Consider the following 17,872-nt stretch of genomic DNA (forward strand, 5'->3'; position numbering starts at 1 on the left):
CTTTCTCCCCTCCCTTTCTGCTTCCCCCACCTGTTGGCAGCTGCCCGTACCTAGCAGTGAAAATCACTCCCGCCATCCCGGTGGTCGGTGGCATCTTGTTCTTCTTTGTGATGGGGACCCTGCTGCGCACCAGCTTCAGTGACCCTGGCGTCCTTCCACGAGCCACGCCTGATGAAGCCGCCGACCTGGAAAGGCAAATAGGTAACCCTGAAGGTCCGCCCTTAGCCTGTCTGTGGTCACTGCCCACCTGTGCTCAGCCCCAGTGCGGGAGGATGGGTGAGGAGCCCTTGCAGGAGGGGCTGAGTCCCTGGGGAGGAGTCCCGATGTCTTCATTCACTTGGCCCGAGGATGACCTGAGTAGGAGGTGGGATGGAAAGTGGTTGGAGGTAAGGCCGAGGGACTGGTGCGCTGGAGGTGGGCTGGTGGTACCGGCAGGCAGGCCGCCACCAGCCAGGCTCTCTGAAATCCGAGTGTCTGAGTCCGCTCTGAGAAGGCGCCTGCAGAAGGCACTGCTGTGAAAGCTGTGGTTCTTGGTGGCTGCTCTTTCCTCTGCTTTCTAGAATATCAAGCGGGAAAGGTTACACCTTAGACTCTGTCCTATTTATCCAGCCTGGGCCCCAGGATTTCTTTATTAAGGTTTGACAAAGATAATATATTTCTGATATATATTGAGATGAATGGCTTTATTTTTCCTTAGATATTGGAAAGCCCGGGATTAAAAACTTACAGCAATCCATTTTAAAGATATTAAAAAACCAATCCCTATCCCTCATACAAAGAACCCTTAAAATCTCTTTTTTAATTAAAAAGAGAGCTCCCGCTTGCTCTTAAAAGTTTGCCTTTGTGAATGTGTAGCTTTGCCGTGGTGCAGCAATCATTTGGCAAGCGTGGCAGGGGCAGTGTGGTGTCTCAGTGTGAATGTGAAGGTTAGGTGTGAAAAATCACTCGACAGAAATAGTTCTCTCCCAGTGGGCGTCCCTTCCCAGCCCACTTGGCTGAAAGACCCTCACTTTCCATCGTGTAAAGTGGTACAATTAGGGTCTTGAAAAACAGTGCCTGTCTGGTTCACTTCCCCAAATGCTGAAGCACAGTCATGGCCTTCTCTGAGCATCTGCCTTCATCCTTCATCCTTGGGAGTGGAGCAGTAGAGGGGTCAATAATGGGAGTGTGTGTGAGTTTTCTGCTGGGCTGCAGACAGCTTCTTCTGTCCTGGGGTAGTAAAGTAGGGAGACAATCTCTTTCTTAGCCACCACGTATTGAGATTTGAATACAGGGCAATAATCTATAGTGTAAAGCCTTTGGAGCCCAAGAAGATAAAATCTGTCACTGCTTCCACTTTTTCCACTTCTATTAATATTTGCCATGACATGATGGGAGTGGGTGCCATGATCTTAGTTTTTGTAATGTTGAATTTCAGGCCAGCTTTTTCACTCTCCTTTTTCACCCTCATCAAGAGGCTGCGTTTATATAGCTCATCAATAATTTGTAAAGGCCACCCATGATGATCATTGAATTTGATCACATCCCGGAAATTTTGTGAGGAAGACTTTATTATTACACCCATTTTACAAATAAGAAAACAAAACCCCAAGGAGTTAGATGGAAGAAGATAGCAGAGCCAGACCCTTCAACCCAGGTCCCTTGGATCTCAATCCTAGTTCTTTAGTTCATGTCATAAGGAAGAGAGAGAGGCCAGGGCCCAGTTTCCTGCAGGGACTAGGCTGGAGCCTGTAGACAGTGCTTAGTCTATGCCTGTGTCACTTCTGCATGAGCTTAAAACTGCTACTGATGCAGTAGGCAGAGAGCCCAGCTCCCACACTGGCCGTTAAGCATTTTCCTGCTGTGATCCTGTTTTCTCTCCCACCTCCCCATTAGTGCTGGGAGCATCTGAAGAAGCAGCAAGATCAGGATTTTTTTTTTTTTTTGTCTTTCTTACAAAGCAGATAATAAAGAGTGCCATCAAAATTCTCTATTATAAATGCAGATTCTAACAGACATTGAGTTTCCATTATTAATACTGAAGAAGTTGAATGATTCATTAAAATGCAATTTTCTTGTTGTTTCGTTTTCTTAAAGTTGATAACCTCAGAGCAGTATTTTTCAACATACTTTTCCATATAAGCCATTTTTAAAACCCAGCTCTGGCCGCATGCCCCTTCCCCCCAGAAACACAGATTGTGTGAGAGATGAAACCAGATTTCGTTCCCTGTGAAGGAGAGAAAAGGAGCTTTAGAGACAAGCTTTGGAGTGGCAGAAATCAGTAGCCCGATACGTCCTTCCCCAAAGGCAATTAGATGAAACATTATAGATAAGATGAGACAAAGTAGTCAGAAATAGTCATTTCATGGCTCTGGAATCCAGCTGTATTAAGGAGCAGTTATTCATGAAAAACTGATGAACTTCGGGGCAGAACAGTGGGAGTCTGTGACAGTCCCTCTGGGACCACTGTCATCCCCAGCCTGCGTTCCGAAGGTGAGGAAGCTCCATGTGGATACCACGCACCCTGCCGTGTCCTTATCTGAGGGGCCGACTCGTGTGAATTTCCAGGTGGCGCTAGTGGTAAAGAACCCGCCTGCCAGAGCAGGAGATGTAAGAGACTTGGGTTCAATCCCTGGGTCGGAAAGATCCCATGGAAGAGGAAATGACAACCCACTCCAGTATTCTCTCCTGGAGAATCCCATGGACAGAGGAGCTTAGCAGGTTACAGTCAATGGGGTCACAAAGAGTTGGACACACTGAGGCGACTTAGCACAATGCATGCATGGAAAAAACCTAGAAACTGAAACTTTCACTTTAAGAACTAGAAAAGGCAGAGCAAACTGAACTCAAAGCAATTAGTAGGAAGGAAATGGTAACGTTGAGAGTGGAAATCAGTGAAATAGAACAGGCAAAACAACAGAGGAAATCAGTGAGCCCCAAAATTAGTCCTTTGAGAAGATCAACAAAATTGACAAAACTTCAGCTCTACTCCCCTGACTCCCCCCTCCAAAAAGAAGACAAGGAGAAAGAGAGAAGATACAAATTACCAAAATTAGCAATAAAAAGCAGAGGTGTCACCATTAAACTTAGAAAAATTAAGAGGATTTTGATTTTATGCTACAAATTTAGACAATTTAGATGAATGGACAAATTCTTAGAAAGCTACAGTTACCAAAAAAAAAAAAAAATGCTCAAGAAATAAAAAATCTGAAAAAAACACCACATAGCAAGTAAAGAAACTGGTTGTCCATATTCGGATTCATTTGAATCCAAGGATTAATTTGAATCCTTCCTTTACGCCATACACAAAATTTTAATTTAAAATGGATCATAGACCTAAATATAAGAGCTAAAATGATAAAACTTCTGAAGGAAATGCAGAGAAAATTTTCCTGACCTTGTATTAGGCAGAGTGCTTAGATAGGACACCAAAAGCAGGATCTGTAATTTTTAAAAGGTGATAAATTGAATTTCATCAAATTTAAAAGTTTTGTGTTTCAAAAGATACCATTAAGAAAATGAAAAGACAAGCTACAGATTGGGAGAAAATAGTCATGAATCCTATATCTGATAAAATATCTTATACTGTATCTAGAACATATTAAGATCTCTTACAACACAATAAGCAGACAAACAACCCAAATACAAATGGGTAAAGAATTCAACAGACATTTTTCCAAAGAAGATGTATGAATGACCAATAAGTACATGAAAAGATCCTCAGCATCTTTAATTATTCAGTTCAGTTCAGTTCAGTCGCTCAGTCATGTCCGACTCTTTGCGACCCCATGAATCGCAGCACGCCAGGCCTCCCTGTCCATCACCAACTCCCAGAGTTCACTCAGACTCACGTCCATCGAGTCAGTGATGCCATCCAGCCATCTCATCCTCTGTCGTCCCCTTCTCCTCCTGCCCCCAATCCCTCCCAGCATCAGACTCTTTTCCAATGAGTCAGCTCTTCGCATGAGGTGGCCAAAGTACTGGAGTTTCAGCTTTAATTATTAGGGAAATGCAAATCAAAGCCATAAAGACATACCACTTGGCACCCGCTAAAATGGTTCCAACCAAAAGAGACTGACAATGTTGGTGAGGATATGGAGAAATTGGAACCCTCATGCATTACAGGTTGGGGTGTGAAATGGTGCCACCACTTTGGAAAATACTTCCTCAAAATTCCTCAAGAAGTTAAAGTCACCATATGACCCAGCAGTTCTATCCTACGTATATATCCAAGAGAAATGAAACACGTGTCCTTGTATGTGCCTTATATCTAGTAGCCTAAACCTGGAAATAACCCAAATGTCCGTTGGCAGGTAAACTCATGAGCAATATGAGGTCAGTCCACATAATAGAATGTTATTAAGCAGTGAAATAGAGCAAAGTGTCGACACAGGCTCCGACTTGGATAAACCTTAAAAATACTATGACAGTAAGGGAAAGAAACCAAATCCGAAGACTGTAGATTGTGTGATTCCAGTTAGATGAAGTGTCCAGAAAGGGCAAATTTTAGAGACAGCAGATCAGGGATTGCCCAGGCTGGGGATAGGACTGAGGGCTGACCACACACGGACTTGAGAGAATTTGTCAGGGGAGAATGAAAATGGTCCAGAACTGGATTGTGGTGATGGTTGCATAATCTAATAAACTGACTAATGATTATTGTATTGTACACTTACAATGGGTAACTGTAACGTAAGCTAGCTTATACCGCAATAAGGCTGTCTAAAATAAAAGGGAAGAAGAGAGGAAAGGAGAGAGGAGGAGGGTGGAGGGAAAGAAAGAAGGCTCTCCCATCCTCTGGGTGTGTGACTTTAGGCTAGTTGTACACTTTTTAAATCTCATCCTACCATATTCTTAACTTTAACATGGAAATGTTAAATGTTAGTTGCTCAGTCGAGTCCAACTCTTTGCTACCCCATGAACTGTAGCCCACCAGGCTCCTCTGTCCATGGAATTCTCCATACAAGAATACTGGAGTGGGTTGCCATTCCCTTCTCCAGCGAATCTTTCTGACCCAGGGATCAAACCTGTGTCTCTTATGTCTCCTGCATTGGCAGGCAGGTTCTTTACCACTTAGTGCCACCTGGGAAGCCCCTTAAGATGGGAATAAGAACCCATAGCCTGTGAGGTTCTTGTCAGGATTGGCTCATGAAATGCTAGAATCTTTCAAGAAAAATTGTCCTCTTTCCCCACTCGGATCTCTCGTCACCTTCTACAAACATAGATTCTCATAAAAAACGAGCTGCTTTGTGATGGAAATAAACAGCAGAGCTAGTCTAATGCTTTATAAGAATTCCTCCCATATATCACATGGCTGTGGAAAATAAGATGATGTTTCAACGAAATCTTAGCACATTTATTTCATGCTCTCTAAAGAAGCAAAACACGAGATTTGGAAACTTTTTATTATTAGAGCTATTGATTCCAATTATCCATTGTATTCCTCTGAGTGTAGAAGCCCAGAATAGACCCTTGAAACCAGCCGTCTGAGGAACTGATTGAAGATTTGCCAAAAATCTGAACAACGTTCCCCGTCCTCAGATTTCTGGAGGGGAGTGGGTGGCGAGGCAGAGGCTGTGTGTCTCAGTCTGTTCCAAGTCTGAGGAAATGCCTTACGCTTCTTTCTTCTGAAAGAGCTTTCCCAATAACTCATGCTGCCGCTGAAAAGACAGTGAAGAATGGCATTGGGGTCCAGGCAGTGGGGTCATTGAAGTCCTGCTTGGCAGCTTTACAGTTTGGGAAACTCTGTTCTTTGATTCCACTCAGGATTGACCATATACTAAGCAACTGATTTGGGGGCTAGAAAAAAATTATGATACCACATGCACAGGCTCCAAGCCTTTCATTTCAATTACCTTTCCAGGGATTAAAAATAGGGGGAAGGGGCTGCTCTCCCTCCCGTCTTCCATTCCACGTGCATCTCGCCCCGTCCCCTCCAGCATCCTGAGGATCAGGGGAGGCAGTCATGAACTCAAACGTGCAGTCCTCCCGTTGGGCTCCAAAAACAAGGCTAGTTATTGAGGTAACTCTCGCCCTGTGTCATGGTAACCCTGACATCAGTAAGTGATATCATGGCGGCTTGCTGAGGGTGGAATGAGATCAAAGGAAGCTGGCTGGCCCTTAAAATCACCTGGGCTGCGGTAGAATCTTAAGATTTATTGCCTCCACTCTGAATCTTTGACTGGGAGGCTAGAATGTCCGCTGGGCAGCACCCATCTGCGTGCCTCCCTCCTGTCTGCTCTGACTCCCCGAGTTTCTTTCCCTCCCCTCCTTCCCTCTCTCCTCCTCCTCCCTCTTCCTCCCTCCTCCCTTCCCTCCTCCTCCTCCTCCTCCCTCTTCCTCCTCCCTTCCCTCATCCTCCCCTCCTCATCTTCCCCTCCCCTTCCTCCCCCTCCTCTCTCCTCCTCCTCCCCCTCTCCTCCTCCCACCTCCCCTTTCCTATCCTCCTTCTCCCCTCCCCTCCTTCCTCCTCCCTCCTTCCTCACCCTCTCTCCTCCTCCCCTCCTTCCCCTCCTCCCTCCTCCCCCTCCTCCCCTCTCTTCCCTCTTCCCCTTTCTTCCCTCCCCCTCTCCTCCTCCCCTCCCTCCTCTTCCCTCCTCCTTCCCCTCCTTCTTTCCTCTTCTTTCTCTCTCTCTCTCTTCCACACTCTTGGTCAAATTCTCATCATCCAAGAGTTTTCCTTGTAGTACACAGAACCAGTCACCTTTTCCAAGACAGGAGTCTGTCTTTCATTTCCTCCTAAAGTACCCTTGGGCCAGGAATCATCTAGAGGAGCCATCTAGGAAGCAGGCAGGCAGCATCTTGCCCCTGTGGAGGCACTGGCCTTGTCAGCAGCCTGGGTCTACACCATCCCAGGGAGTGCGATTCCTGGGAAGTGTTCTATGGAAACAAGATATGTTCACCATCTATTTGACTTGCTAGTTTTTTTTTTTTCCCCAAAGACATCTTAATTCTTTGCAACTCCATGGACTGTAGCCCACCAGGCTCCTCTGTCCATGGGATTCTCCAGGCAAGAATACTGGAATGGGTTGCCATGCCCTCCTCCAGGGGATCTTCCCCACCCTGGGACTGAACTCAGGTCTCCTGCTTTGCAGGTGGAATCTTTACCATCTGAGCCACCAGGGAAGCCCTGTGTTTAAGTGTAGAAACATTTTATTTAGTTCTTCAGAAAGTTCATTTGGGTTTCCATTACCTCTTACAGAAAAACCTGAACAAACTTTGGGGCCAACCCAATAACTGGAATTTAAATAACACTGGTGGATTTTCACTGAACAAAATACTTTCTGAGGAGGACATTCTTAAGCCAGTTTAAGACCTTAATCAATATTCTCTATTGTAAAGCTACACTATTTCCAATTTTTCCCATTTCCATTTTTATTCTGCCAAAATTATTTTTATTGGAGTGATTTCTGCATAAAATTTATAACTAAGATTTTTTATTGATTGGTTTTTATATTATGAAAGTTGCCATTATGAATTTTATTATAGAACTATTATTCCAACATGACAGATTTTCCCTGTGATTTAATGTTTTACCATGTGAAATTTTTAAGCCATGATTGGCTTATTTTCGTGTTAGTTATTTCTACTGGTAATATTCACCATAAAATTGCTTTTTAAGGTGATAGTTTCTTTTTTTGCTCTATAATTAATGAGTCTCCTAGCTGTGACTAGTCTGTGACGGCCTCTCACACAGATTTTGCAGTCGCTTTGTGTGCTCCATACTAGACAGCCACCCTTGAAAACGCAAGAAAAAAAGGCATCAAAACGGGTTGATTCGACTGGTTTTGCCAGTTTTCTTTTCAGAAGGTGACATTTTCTGATTGTTTCTCCAGTTCCTTCAATTTGTTTCTTTTTAACTGGAGGATAAATGTTTTACAGTGTTGTGTTGGTTTCTGCCATACGTCAACGTGAATCGGCCATAGGTTGTATGTATGTCCCCTCCCTCTTGAACTTCCCACCTCCCACCCTATCCCAGCCCTCTAGGTTACTTGCATCTCCCTCCTCACGTCTAAGGCTTCCCTGGTGGCTCAGTGGTAAAGAATCTGCCTGCTGATGCAGGAGACATGTATTTGATCCCTGGGTCAGGAAGATCCCCTGGAGGAGGAAATGGTGACCCACTCTAGTATCCTTGCCTGGGAAATCCCGTGGACAGAGGAGCCTGGTGGGCTACGGTCCATGGGGTAGCAGACAGTCTCACCTCCAAAATCACCACAGTTTATCCTCTGTGTAACTCTTATTTAGTGTGGTCATTTCAGGACCTCAGGAGCATTCTGCTAGACCAAGAACTCTGTCCAGAATTGAACTGCACCCGCCTCTGTGGGGGTCCTTCCTGCCTTTACTGTTCCCTGCCCCCTGCCACCTGCTTTCTGCCCTGTTTGTGCCAGGGTTATGATACGACTTCAGTAGCTGTCGGACTCTCTTTTAAGTACCAACTTCAGCATTTACCTGTGTCCACTGAAATAAAACAGTCTCTGCCCTGTCCTGTGAAGTAATTGGCTTATTGGTCTGAGATGACAGGCAGGACAGTACTAATAGCTATTTTCATTAAGTGCTTCTCTTGTGCCAGGCATTATGCTGAGCTCTTTCTATGTATGATCTCATTTAAGACTCACAACTCCGTAACGTTTAGATGCTATTCTTGTTCCTATTTTATGTCGGAGAAAGCCAGTACTCAGAAAAGAAGATGATTTGCTGAAGATCGTTTGACCATGCCTTAAGTGTTAGTCGCTCAGTCATGTCCAACTCTTTGTGACCCCATGGACTGTAACCCATCAGGCTCCTCTGTCCATGGGATTTCCCAGGCAAGAATACTGGAGTGGGTTGCCATTCCCTTCTCCAGGGGATCTTTCCGACCCAGGGATTGAACCCGGGGCTCTTGCATTGCAGGCAGATTCTTTACTGTGTGAGCCATCAGAGCTGGGAGTCAAATGCAGGTTCATCTGCCATGACACCCTATGCTCTTAACCCCTGCTTGCTACTGTCCACCTGCTGGCCCGAGGGGAGATTTCTGGGACCCCTGGAGTGGGTAGCACATCCCTTCTCTGTAAGTTACATTCTCTCTCCAGATTGTCAGCATCATCTGGCCCTCCAACTTCCCCGTCCCATTGGCTGGGTCTCCCCATCATTGCCCTGGCTCAGAAATAGAGAGCCGTGTCCAGCCCACTGTGGCTAGTGGGCCCAGGTCTCACATCCTAAGCCCAAGTGGGAGGAGAAGAAGGACTACAGGGAAACACCAGACAATCGGACAGCCTGTTGTAGCTGCCTCACTGAAGTCTAGATGTTTCCTGCTGCTAGTGGAGGACTTATGTGAAGAGAGGGCAGGGTGCCCTACTGCATCTGAAATAACTTTCAAAAGAGGAAGAGATGAAGGCTTGTGAAGAAAACGACATCCTAGTAATAAAAAAAGCAGATTCCTTGTTTGGGGGAAAGTACCAGAATCATCAAGTGTGTGCTCATGCCAGGGGAAGGGAAGGCAGTAAGAAACTCAGGGTGGGTGCTTACGATGCCAGAATTCCTGACTGTCTCTTTAAAAGCAAGTCCCAGCCTGGGAGAGCTGGGAACCAGATGTCACAATTCAGAATCTTGGTATTTGAGGAAATACCACAAGGTTCTGAAGGCTCTGGGTCTGAGGGAAGGAAGGAGCTGGAGATTTTGTTTGTCCCAAGGTTTTGGAAGGATGGCTGTGTTTCATCCAGGATGTTCAGTGAGGCCTAGGTTATTTCTTCTTCCTGTAGAAATCCAAACTTCGGGGAATGTACTGTGCTGGAACTGAGGCCGGTTTCTGATGCAAACCTGTTTCCTTGTTTGTGAGTTAGGACATTTTACTGTGTGATGGTTGTTGTGAAGAATTATCATCCCCTCTTCTGGTGGAGACCCTGTACAGAATTGTCTTCGATATCCTCCCAATATTGTGTGTGGAAAGTGGGTTTTTTTTTTCTTCTTATAGGAAAAGAAATTGAGGCAAGGCTAGGGGGGCTGCTGTTTAATTTGTTGAGATCACACTCTCATGCCCCCACCGCACTCAGTCTACATTCCTAAATCTACATAGGTATTTTAGTGACCTCCCTCTGTATTCCCTATCCTGAATCTAGAGGGTGTCTCTTAATACAGTGAAGATTCAGCTTATATATATGTACATATGTTGGGCTTCTCTGGTGGCTCAACTGGTAAAGAATCCACCTGCAATATGGGACGCCTGAGTTCTATCCCTGGGTTAGGACGATCCCCTGGAGAAGGGAACGGCTACCCACTCCAGTATTCTGGCCTGGAGAATTCCATGGACTGAACAGTTCGTGGGGTCGCAAAGAGTTGGACACGACTGAGCAACTAACACTTTCACTTTACCTTCACGTTCACATATGTAGATTGGAAGCTGTTCTGTAGAATTGATGAGCGTCCTAAAAGCAGTGCTATCACTTCATTTCAGATAAGGGTAAATCTCTCTCTCTCCCTGTCTCTCACTGTGTCACAGTCTTTAAAGAGTTTGTGTTAAATCAGCAAAATGGGGACATCTCTGGTGGTCCAGTGGTTAAAACTTTGCCTTCCAATGCCTGGGGTGCAGGTTCGATCCCTGGTCAGGGAGCTATGATCCCACATGCCTCATGACCAACGTAAAACAGAAACAGTATTGTAACAAATTCAGTAAAGACTTTAAAAATGGTCCACATTAAAAAAAAAAAAAAAGAATCTTTTTAAATCAGCAAAGTGATGGCATAGGGCAAATATTGACACGCTTTACTTAAAAAAAAAAGAAAGTACTGTAATTGTAATCATTTCTCATATGCTGCTGCTGCTAAGTTGCTTCAGTCGTGTCCGACTCTGTGCAACCCCAGAGATGGCAGCCCACCAGGCTTCCCTGTCCATGGGATTTTCCAGGCAAGAGTACTGGAGTGGGGTGCCATTTCCTTCTCCACATTCCTCATATAGAAGGCCACAAAAGGGGAAAGGATGATGAAAGAACCAGGACGAGGAAAAAGTCATCTTCAAGGGAGCAGAGGAAGCCAGATGCTGCAAGGAGGGGAAGTGAAGGATCAAGTGGCATGAAAGGGATGGGAAAATTGGGACCACGTGGTTCAAGACTATAGCCGAAGGAAAGACCAGGGGTCTGGAGCGTGCTAAAGGGAATTAGAGACCCCCTCTCCTCCAGCCGCGGGTACTAAGGAAACTGCTGACTCATGGATCTCAGGCTCTAATACAAGAGCTTCTGAACCCACCTCTCTGACTACAGGTAGGCTGGCGTGCTGCAATGCTCTGAGTCATAGGACACCCCCTCTGAAAGGGACCTCAGCAATCGTGGAAACCATCCAGAACAACTGCCCTGGTTTACCAAGATGAGTAAACCCAAGCCCAGAGAGAGACAGGTACAACTCCGCCCATGCTCGCACAGCGCAGCAGACCCGGGACTCCAGCCCTGGGGTCCTGGCGCCACGGCCAGATACTATATCTCCTCTTTGACATTTTTGCTTCTGCAACTACATCCCTAAATCCTTGCTACTCAAAGTAGGTCCGTGGAAGAGCAACATCAACATCACCTAGGAGCTGCATAGACCCTAGGACCTCAGCCCCGAGCTCACCCACTGAAGCAGAATCTGGTTTAAGGCAGACACAGGTGATTCACACGGAAGCGCAATAGCACCACCCTAAAGCCTTCCACCGCCCACCCTGTGACCAGTGCCCAATCCCATGACCATCTCTCCAGCAGTCAGCATTTGCTTCCTCTCCTGATAAGCTCTCCAAGCCATCGTATTTTCAGGCGTTTGGCTCACTCAGCTTCATTTACCTTGAGTGTTCATTGTGATCACCCTGCTCTGTAGCCTTTCTGAGTAGGTGGCTTCACATTCTTTAATATTACTTGTTAATAACAACTAGTACACCCATGGCTGATTCATGTGAATGTATGGCAAAACCACCACAATATTGTAATTAGCCTCCAATTAAAATTTTTAAAAAGGTATTAAAAAAATATTACTTGTTAATAACAACTATATCAATGGCTCAGAAAGTCAAGAATCTGCCTGCAATGCAGGAGACCTGGGTTCGATCCTTGGGTCAGGAAGATCCCCTGGGGGAGGAAATGGCAACCCACTCCAGTGTTCTTGCCTGAAAAATCCCATGGGCAGAGGAGCCTGGCAGGCTACAGTCTATAGGGTCACAAAAAGTCAGACACGACTGAGCAGCTAACACACATATCAATAAATACTTTCTCTTTAGATAGTGCTTTGCAGAGTTCAAAGTCCCTCAATGTTTTCATCATCAATAAACCATTATGAGCCCCGGGCTCTGTCACTAAGTTGACTGAGCCCCTAACCCAGCTGTTCCACTTGATGTATAACCCTGAGAAGTGTTTTAACTTCTCTGGGTCTTCATTTTGATCCGTATAAAATAGATACACTAAGTGCAAAGTTCCATTCTAGTGTTGTTATTCCGTGGTTCTTAAAATAAACCTTTCCTCCTCCTTCGTTTGACCATGAAAATCTGGGGACCTAGATGCTTTAGAAGGTTATGAAGCTTATTCAATGACTTAAACAGGAGTTGACATATTCTGTTAATAATTTTAGAATCCAAAGCTACACGCACACCCATGTAAATCCAGCAAGTAAACTGTAGTTGCTGCGAAGTGAGATATTTATGTGACTCACTGGAATATTACTATCATTATTACTTTAACTGGTATGCTTGGGGGAGGATAAAGCAAGATGATGAAACAGTAGCTCTTGAGAGTGAAGGAATGAGTCAGCCAGTCACTAGGTTTTAGTGGGAAATCAAAGCTAAGGCTGGAGGAGGAAATGGCAACCCACTCCGGTATTCTTGCCTAGAGAAGCCTGTGGACGGAGGAGCCTGGTGGGCTGCTGTCCATGGGGTTGTACAGAGTCGGACATGACTGAATCGACTTAGCATGCATGCATGCATTGGAGAAGGAAATGGTGACCCACTCCAGTGTTCTTGCCTGGAGAATCCCAGTGACAGAGGAGTCTGGTGGGCTGCCGTCTATGGGGTTGCACAGAGTCGGACATGACTGAAGCGATTAGCAGCAGCAGCAGCAAAGCTAAGGCACTTCTGCAGGCAGGGCCTTTTGGGCAGAATGGGCTCTGAAGCAGGGGTCTGGCCGCACCAGTGCGTGTGCTGGGCAGGAGGAGGAGGGAGGTAAGAACAGCCTTTCAGGAGAGAGATTCCCCCGCCAAAGGAGGAGGTTAATCAGAAGAGTGGGCAGGCTCTTTGTGCTGGGGAGTGGGAGGCATTTTCTTATTACAAGTGTAGAGCAGCATGAAAGGCAGTGAGGAATAAAAGGAAACAAAAGCCCCGGCAGAAGAGAGGAAATGGATGGGCGAGGAGGCGGGGCAGGGGCTTAGCTAGGAGGAGACCGAGAGGCCAAACAGGTGCAGGTCCCAGAAGGATTACCCGCCACGCTGAGCAGCGGAGATGATTTAGGGGAACAAGCGCTGTGGTCAGAAAAGCAAGAGGTCTGCCTTGAAGTTTTCTTGGGAGGAGCTTTTTTATTTCTTCTTTTAAAAACCCAGGGAATCAGCCCACATGTTGCTTAGTAACATCTGCACGTTTTATGGCTGGAGTCTAAACTTAGTATGAAAGTCACTCAGTCGTGTCCGAGTCTTTATGACCCCATGGACTGTAGTCCGCCAGGCTCCTCTGTCCATGGGGATTTTTCAGGCCAGGATACTGGCGTGGGTAGCCATTTCCTTCTCCAGGGGATCTTCCCAACTCAGGGATCAAACCCAGATCTCCTGCATTGCAGGCAGATTCTTTACCATCTGAGCCACCAGGGAAGCCCTAAACTTAGGGATCCAGCTTAACTGAGGGCCACTTGTCAGGCAGCTACTTCTTTAATGTCTATGCTTATCCCTCACCTGCCTGAGGGCCACTTGTCAGGCAGCTACTTCTTTAATGTCTATGCTTATCCCTCACCTGCCAGATGCCCGTGCGTCATTTATGCTCTCCCATGGACTTTCCTGGTGGCTTAGATAGTGAAGGATCCGCCTGCTATGCTGGATACCCAGGTATGATCCCTGGGTTGGGAAGATCCCCTGGAAAAGGGAATGGCTACCTACTTCAGTATTCTTGCCTGGAAAATCCCATGGACAGAGGAGCCTGTCAGGCTACAGTCCATGGGGTTGCAAAGAATCGACATGACTGAGCGACTAACACTTTCACTTTTTTTATACTCTGGGAAAGTTGAACTTTGTTGACATGTTACCTTGGCAGGGGCCAGGGGTGGGGAGAGGTCAATGAAACTATGTCACAGTCATCACGCTCTGAAATTTTGATATAACCCACCCAACTCACTGTTGTTTTCCAAGTGAAATTTCTTCCTCCTTCTTTGGAATTTAAAACTGCAATGTAGGGATTTACAGCTGGTTTGAGGAGGGGGAGTAATATCTCTCTTCCTTCCTGTGTTCTCGAAAACTCAAATCTAAGTTATGAGAGATAGATCAACTGTTGGGTTTCTTGTTGTTGAGTTCTGAGGCTAAGATCTGTTGCCTAGGAGTATGAGTAGACTCCTGGCTGCTCTGTAGTCCAGATTTGTGATGGACATTAGCACTCAGAGGCTGCAAGGCATGTGAAAGAGGGCAGAGAAGGTGTGAGATGGTTCTGTCCGGAAGAACAGTGGGGTCCTTCGGTGCGGGCTCTTCCTGCCACCATGGTAGGAGGTAAGGAGAAAATCACTCACATTTTTCATGTATCTGAATTTATCTTTCAAGGCTCCTGTAGGAAAAAAAAATTTTAGCTTACGTAGGTGGTCAGAAGTGAAGACCATTTATTTGGACACTGTAGATTAACACTTGCTAAGAAAAAAACAGAAACCCGAGTGGATGAATGCCATCAGAACCTGGAGTGTGTGCTTGACAAGATCTCTTTATTTTCCTTTAAGAGTGGAAACTTGAAGTCCAAGGGTCCTTAAGTGAGTGAATGGATTGGGTTACTCCTTGCACTCTATAGAAATCAACAGGACAGAAATAGGCTAAAACCTCCTGTGGCCCTCACGAAGCTAAATGTAACACACTTGGAGTGATAGCAAGTTCGGTAGAGAGATCCTGGCCCTCTGTTCTCTGGTCATCACTTTGCAGGGTACTAAGAGTAATGTAAGAATGCCTGCCTGTGGTTGTTCCAGCTGTCCTCAGCGTCTTCACCTTGCACGGGAGTGGGCTTAAGGGCTTGCTGACTTGTGCTCTCTGCAAGCCCTCATCCAGTTATGGTGCTGCCACCAGGGGAGCAAGTGATGGTCTCTTCTGCTCCATTATCATCTCTGTGGCAAACCAGGAGACAGTGACCGGATGTTTAATTTCCCTGCGTGCCGTTCACCTGTGCCTTAATCCGCTCGACATCAGATTTAGCTGGAGACACCTTCCCCCATCACTTCCGCTGCTCTGCAAAAAAGAAAGACACATCTTCTCTTAGATGCAGATGAGGTTTTGCTGTCGTATATGATATTTATTGCAGGAATGCCAACAAAAAAGGTCAAATTCTAAATGAAGAACTCAGAAATGAAAGTGGTCGAGAACAGGTCATGTGTGTGACTATGGCCGGGGGTTGAGAAGCTGTTTGTCGTTGGACAGACTTCCGCAAGGTGACGACAGAGACGACTGCATTTTTCTCTCCATGGGCACAGGATGCTTCAAACATTTATGTGACTATTTTTTATCTTGTGATGACATACCCCAGACACTTAATGAAAAATATTCCTGCTTGGCTGTTTAGTTAGAAAATGAATCATTATCAGTTCATCTATTTTAAGCACATCAGTATCTTAAGTACTATGGAAGAATCAAAAGAAGTCTAGCTGAAAACACTGAAAAGTGAAAGTGAAGTCACTCAGTCGTGACCGACTCTTTGCGACCCCATGGCATACCAGACTCCTCTGTCCATGGGATTTTCCAGGCAAGAAGATTGGTGGGTTGCCATTTCCTTCTCCAGGAGATCTTCCCGACTCAGGGATTGAACATTGTAGGCAGACGCTTTACCGTCTGAGCCACCAGGGAAGTTCACTGAAAACACTGAAAAGCTTTAAAAAAAAATGCATTTTTTTCACAGTTCCAGAGACTAGAAGTCCCAGATCAAGGTGTTGGCAGGTTTGGTTTCTCCTGAGGCATCTCTCCTGGGCTGAGAAGGCTTTTTAAAACAAGCAAACAAAAAGAACGTCATCAAGGGCAGGTGGTCATAATGCAGGGTCTACAGTCCGCGCTGTGGACCACTCGAGGCAGAGACTCTTTGTGGTGGGGGCCACCCTGTGCAGCAGCGACCTCCCCTCTACCCCCCAGATGCGTACCCCACCCCCAGCCATGACAAGAGAAGTGTCTCTTGACAGTGCCCACTATCCCCTGGGTGGTAGAATCACCCTGGACTGAGAAATTAAATTTGTGGGACCCGAGGGAACCACGAACCAAGAGAAGTTAATGGGCGGGGGGAGGGGGGGTGAGGGGATTGTTGGAAGAAAGCAGATCCGAGCTGGCTCTCAAAAGACAAGGGGATGAGAATTGCCCAAGGCGGTGTTCCTGGGGGTGGAGGGGGGCAGAGAACAGGAGAAAGGGGACACTTTTAGAAAGCAGGGACTGAAAAGGGCGGTCTAGGCACCCGAACGACATTTCTCTGCTAGCACGGGTGGCATGTAAGAGTAAGGGGTAACAGCTCACGGATCTGGCTGGCGTGTGAGGTGGATCACAGCCACTCGGTGCAGATTTCAACAGGCAAGAAAACAGAACCAGGCACGGATTCGAAAGACTCATGGCTGACAGCAAAACAGAACCAGGCACAGCAAAACAGAACCAGGCACGGATGCGGAAGACTCACGATCTGACAGCACACGCTGCAGGCTGGGCTCTGTCTTCCTGTGTCAAGGATGTTCACCTCATCCTCTCAGCCCCTCGAGGAGGCAGGTGCTGCTGTTATTCCTGCTTTACAGCTGGAGAAACTGAGGCATGGAAAGGATGAGTCACCTCCAAAAGCCTCAACCAGTACACGGCAGAGCCCTGGACTTACCCCACCATCCGGACGCTAACCAGGGGTTAGGACGTCAAGGCAGGGGTTAGTCCAGGCGGTTTCCCAGGTTCTGGCATTATCAACAAGAGGCAGGATGGAACCCAGACGGACAAGCAGGGGTTGAAAGGAATAAAAAAAACTCTACCTTAGTTTACAAAAACGTCAGGAATGTGTTGGAAGAGTCAAATAGACGCTCAGACTGTAGAGGAAAGCGAGGGAAGAGGAGTCGAATGGACAGCTCAGATCTGTCAGCCTAGGAATCAGGAGGAGGGTGGAAGGCGAACCCTGGAGCTGGGGCTTTGAGCAGGAAAGACGGGAGGCCTGGGCTTGGGAGAGGGTGGTGGGCAGGCCACAAATGGGCACAGGTGGGTCTCAGCTGAGCTGAGGCAGAGTTTGGACTCTGCTGCTGAAGCAAACCTGGAGAAGGCAATGGCACCCCACTCCAGTACTCCTGCCTGGAAAATCCCATGGATAGAGGAGCCTGGTAGGCTGCAGTCCATGGGGTCACTAGGAGTCGGGCAGGACTGAGCAACTTCACTTTCACTTTTCACTTTCATGCATTGGAGAAGGAAATGGCAACCCACTCCAGTGTTCTTGCCTGGAGAATCCTAGGGACGGGGGAGCCTGGTGGGCTGCCGTCTATGGGGTTGCACAGAGTCAGACATGACTGAAGCGACTTAGCAGCAGCAGCAGCTGAAGCAAGCCAGAGGTGGGGGTAACCAGAAGGGAAGGTTGGGGCAGACGGAGGTGGGCCTGGAGCTGAGGCTGGGCCTGCTGGGGGGAACACAGGTGCAGAGGGACGCTCCGTGAGACAGGCCACATGGTGGAAAGGCCGCAGGTGGAAGGAGGCAGCTTGGACCCTAGTGGCTCTGTTCGTGGCTGTGATCTGGGCCCTTTGCTC

At 46.8% G+C, this 17,872-nt stretch overlaps 1 protein-coding gene across 4 annotated transcripts in view; it reads left to right on the plus strand.

Moving 5' to 3' along the window:
• The window catches only part of ZDHHC14 (zinc finger, DHHC-type containing 14), a 293,070-nt gene that overhangs the window by 170,844 nt on the left and 104,354 nt on the right, over positions 1-17,872 (plus strand). For 2 of the 4 annotated variants that reach the window (XM_010840869.1, XM_010840871.1), the window contains exon 2: positions 41-213. In XM_010840869.1, coding sequence (XP_010839171.1) covers positions 41-213 — 173 coding nt within the window. The remainder of the gene's footprint in view (positions 1-40; positions 214-17,872) is intronic. The other 2 variants (XM_010840870.1, XM_010840872.1) reach the window with 1 other exon arrangement.

This window comes from Bison bison, unplaced genomic scaffold (genome assembly GCF_000754665.1).
Source record: "Bison bison bison isolate TAMUID 2011002044 unplaced genomic scaffold, Bison_UMD1.0 scf7180017864148, whole genome shotgun sequence".
NCBI lineage: Eukaryota > Metazoa > Chordata > Mammalia > Artiodactyla > Bovidae > Bison > Bison bison.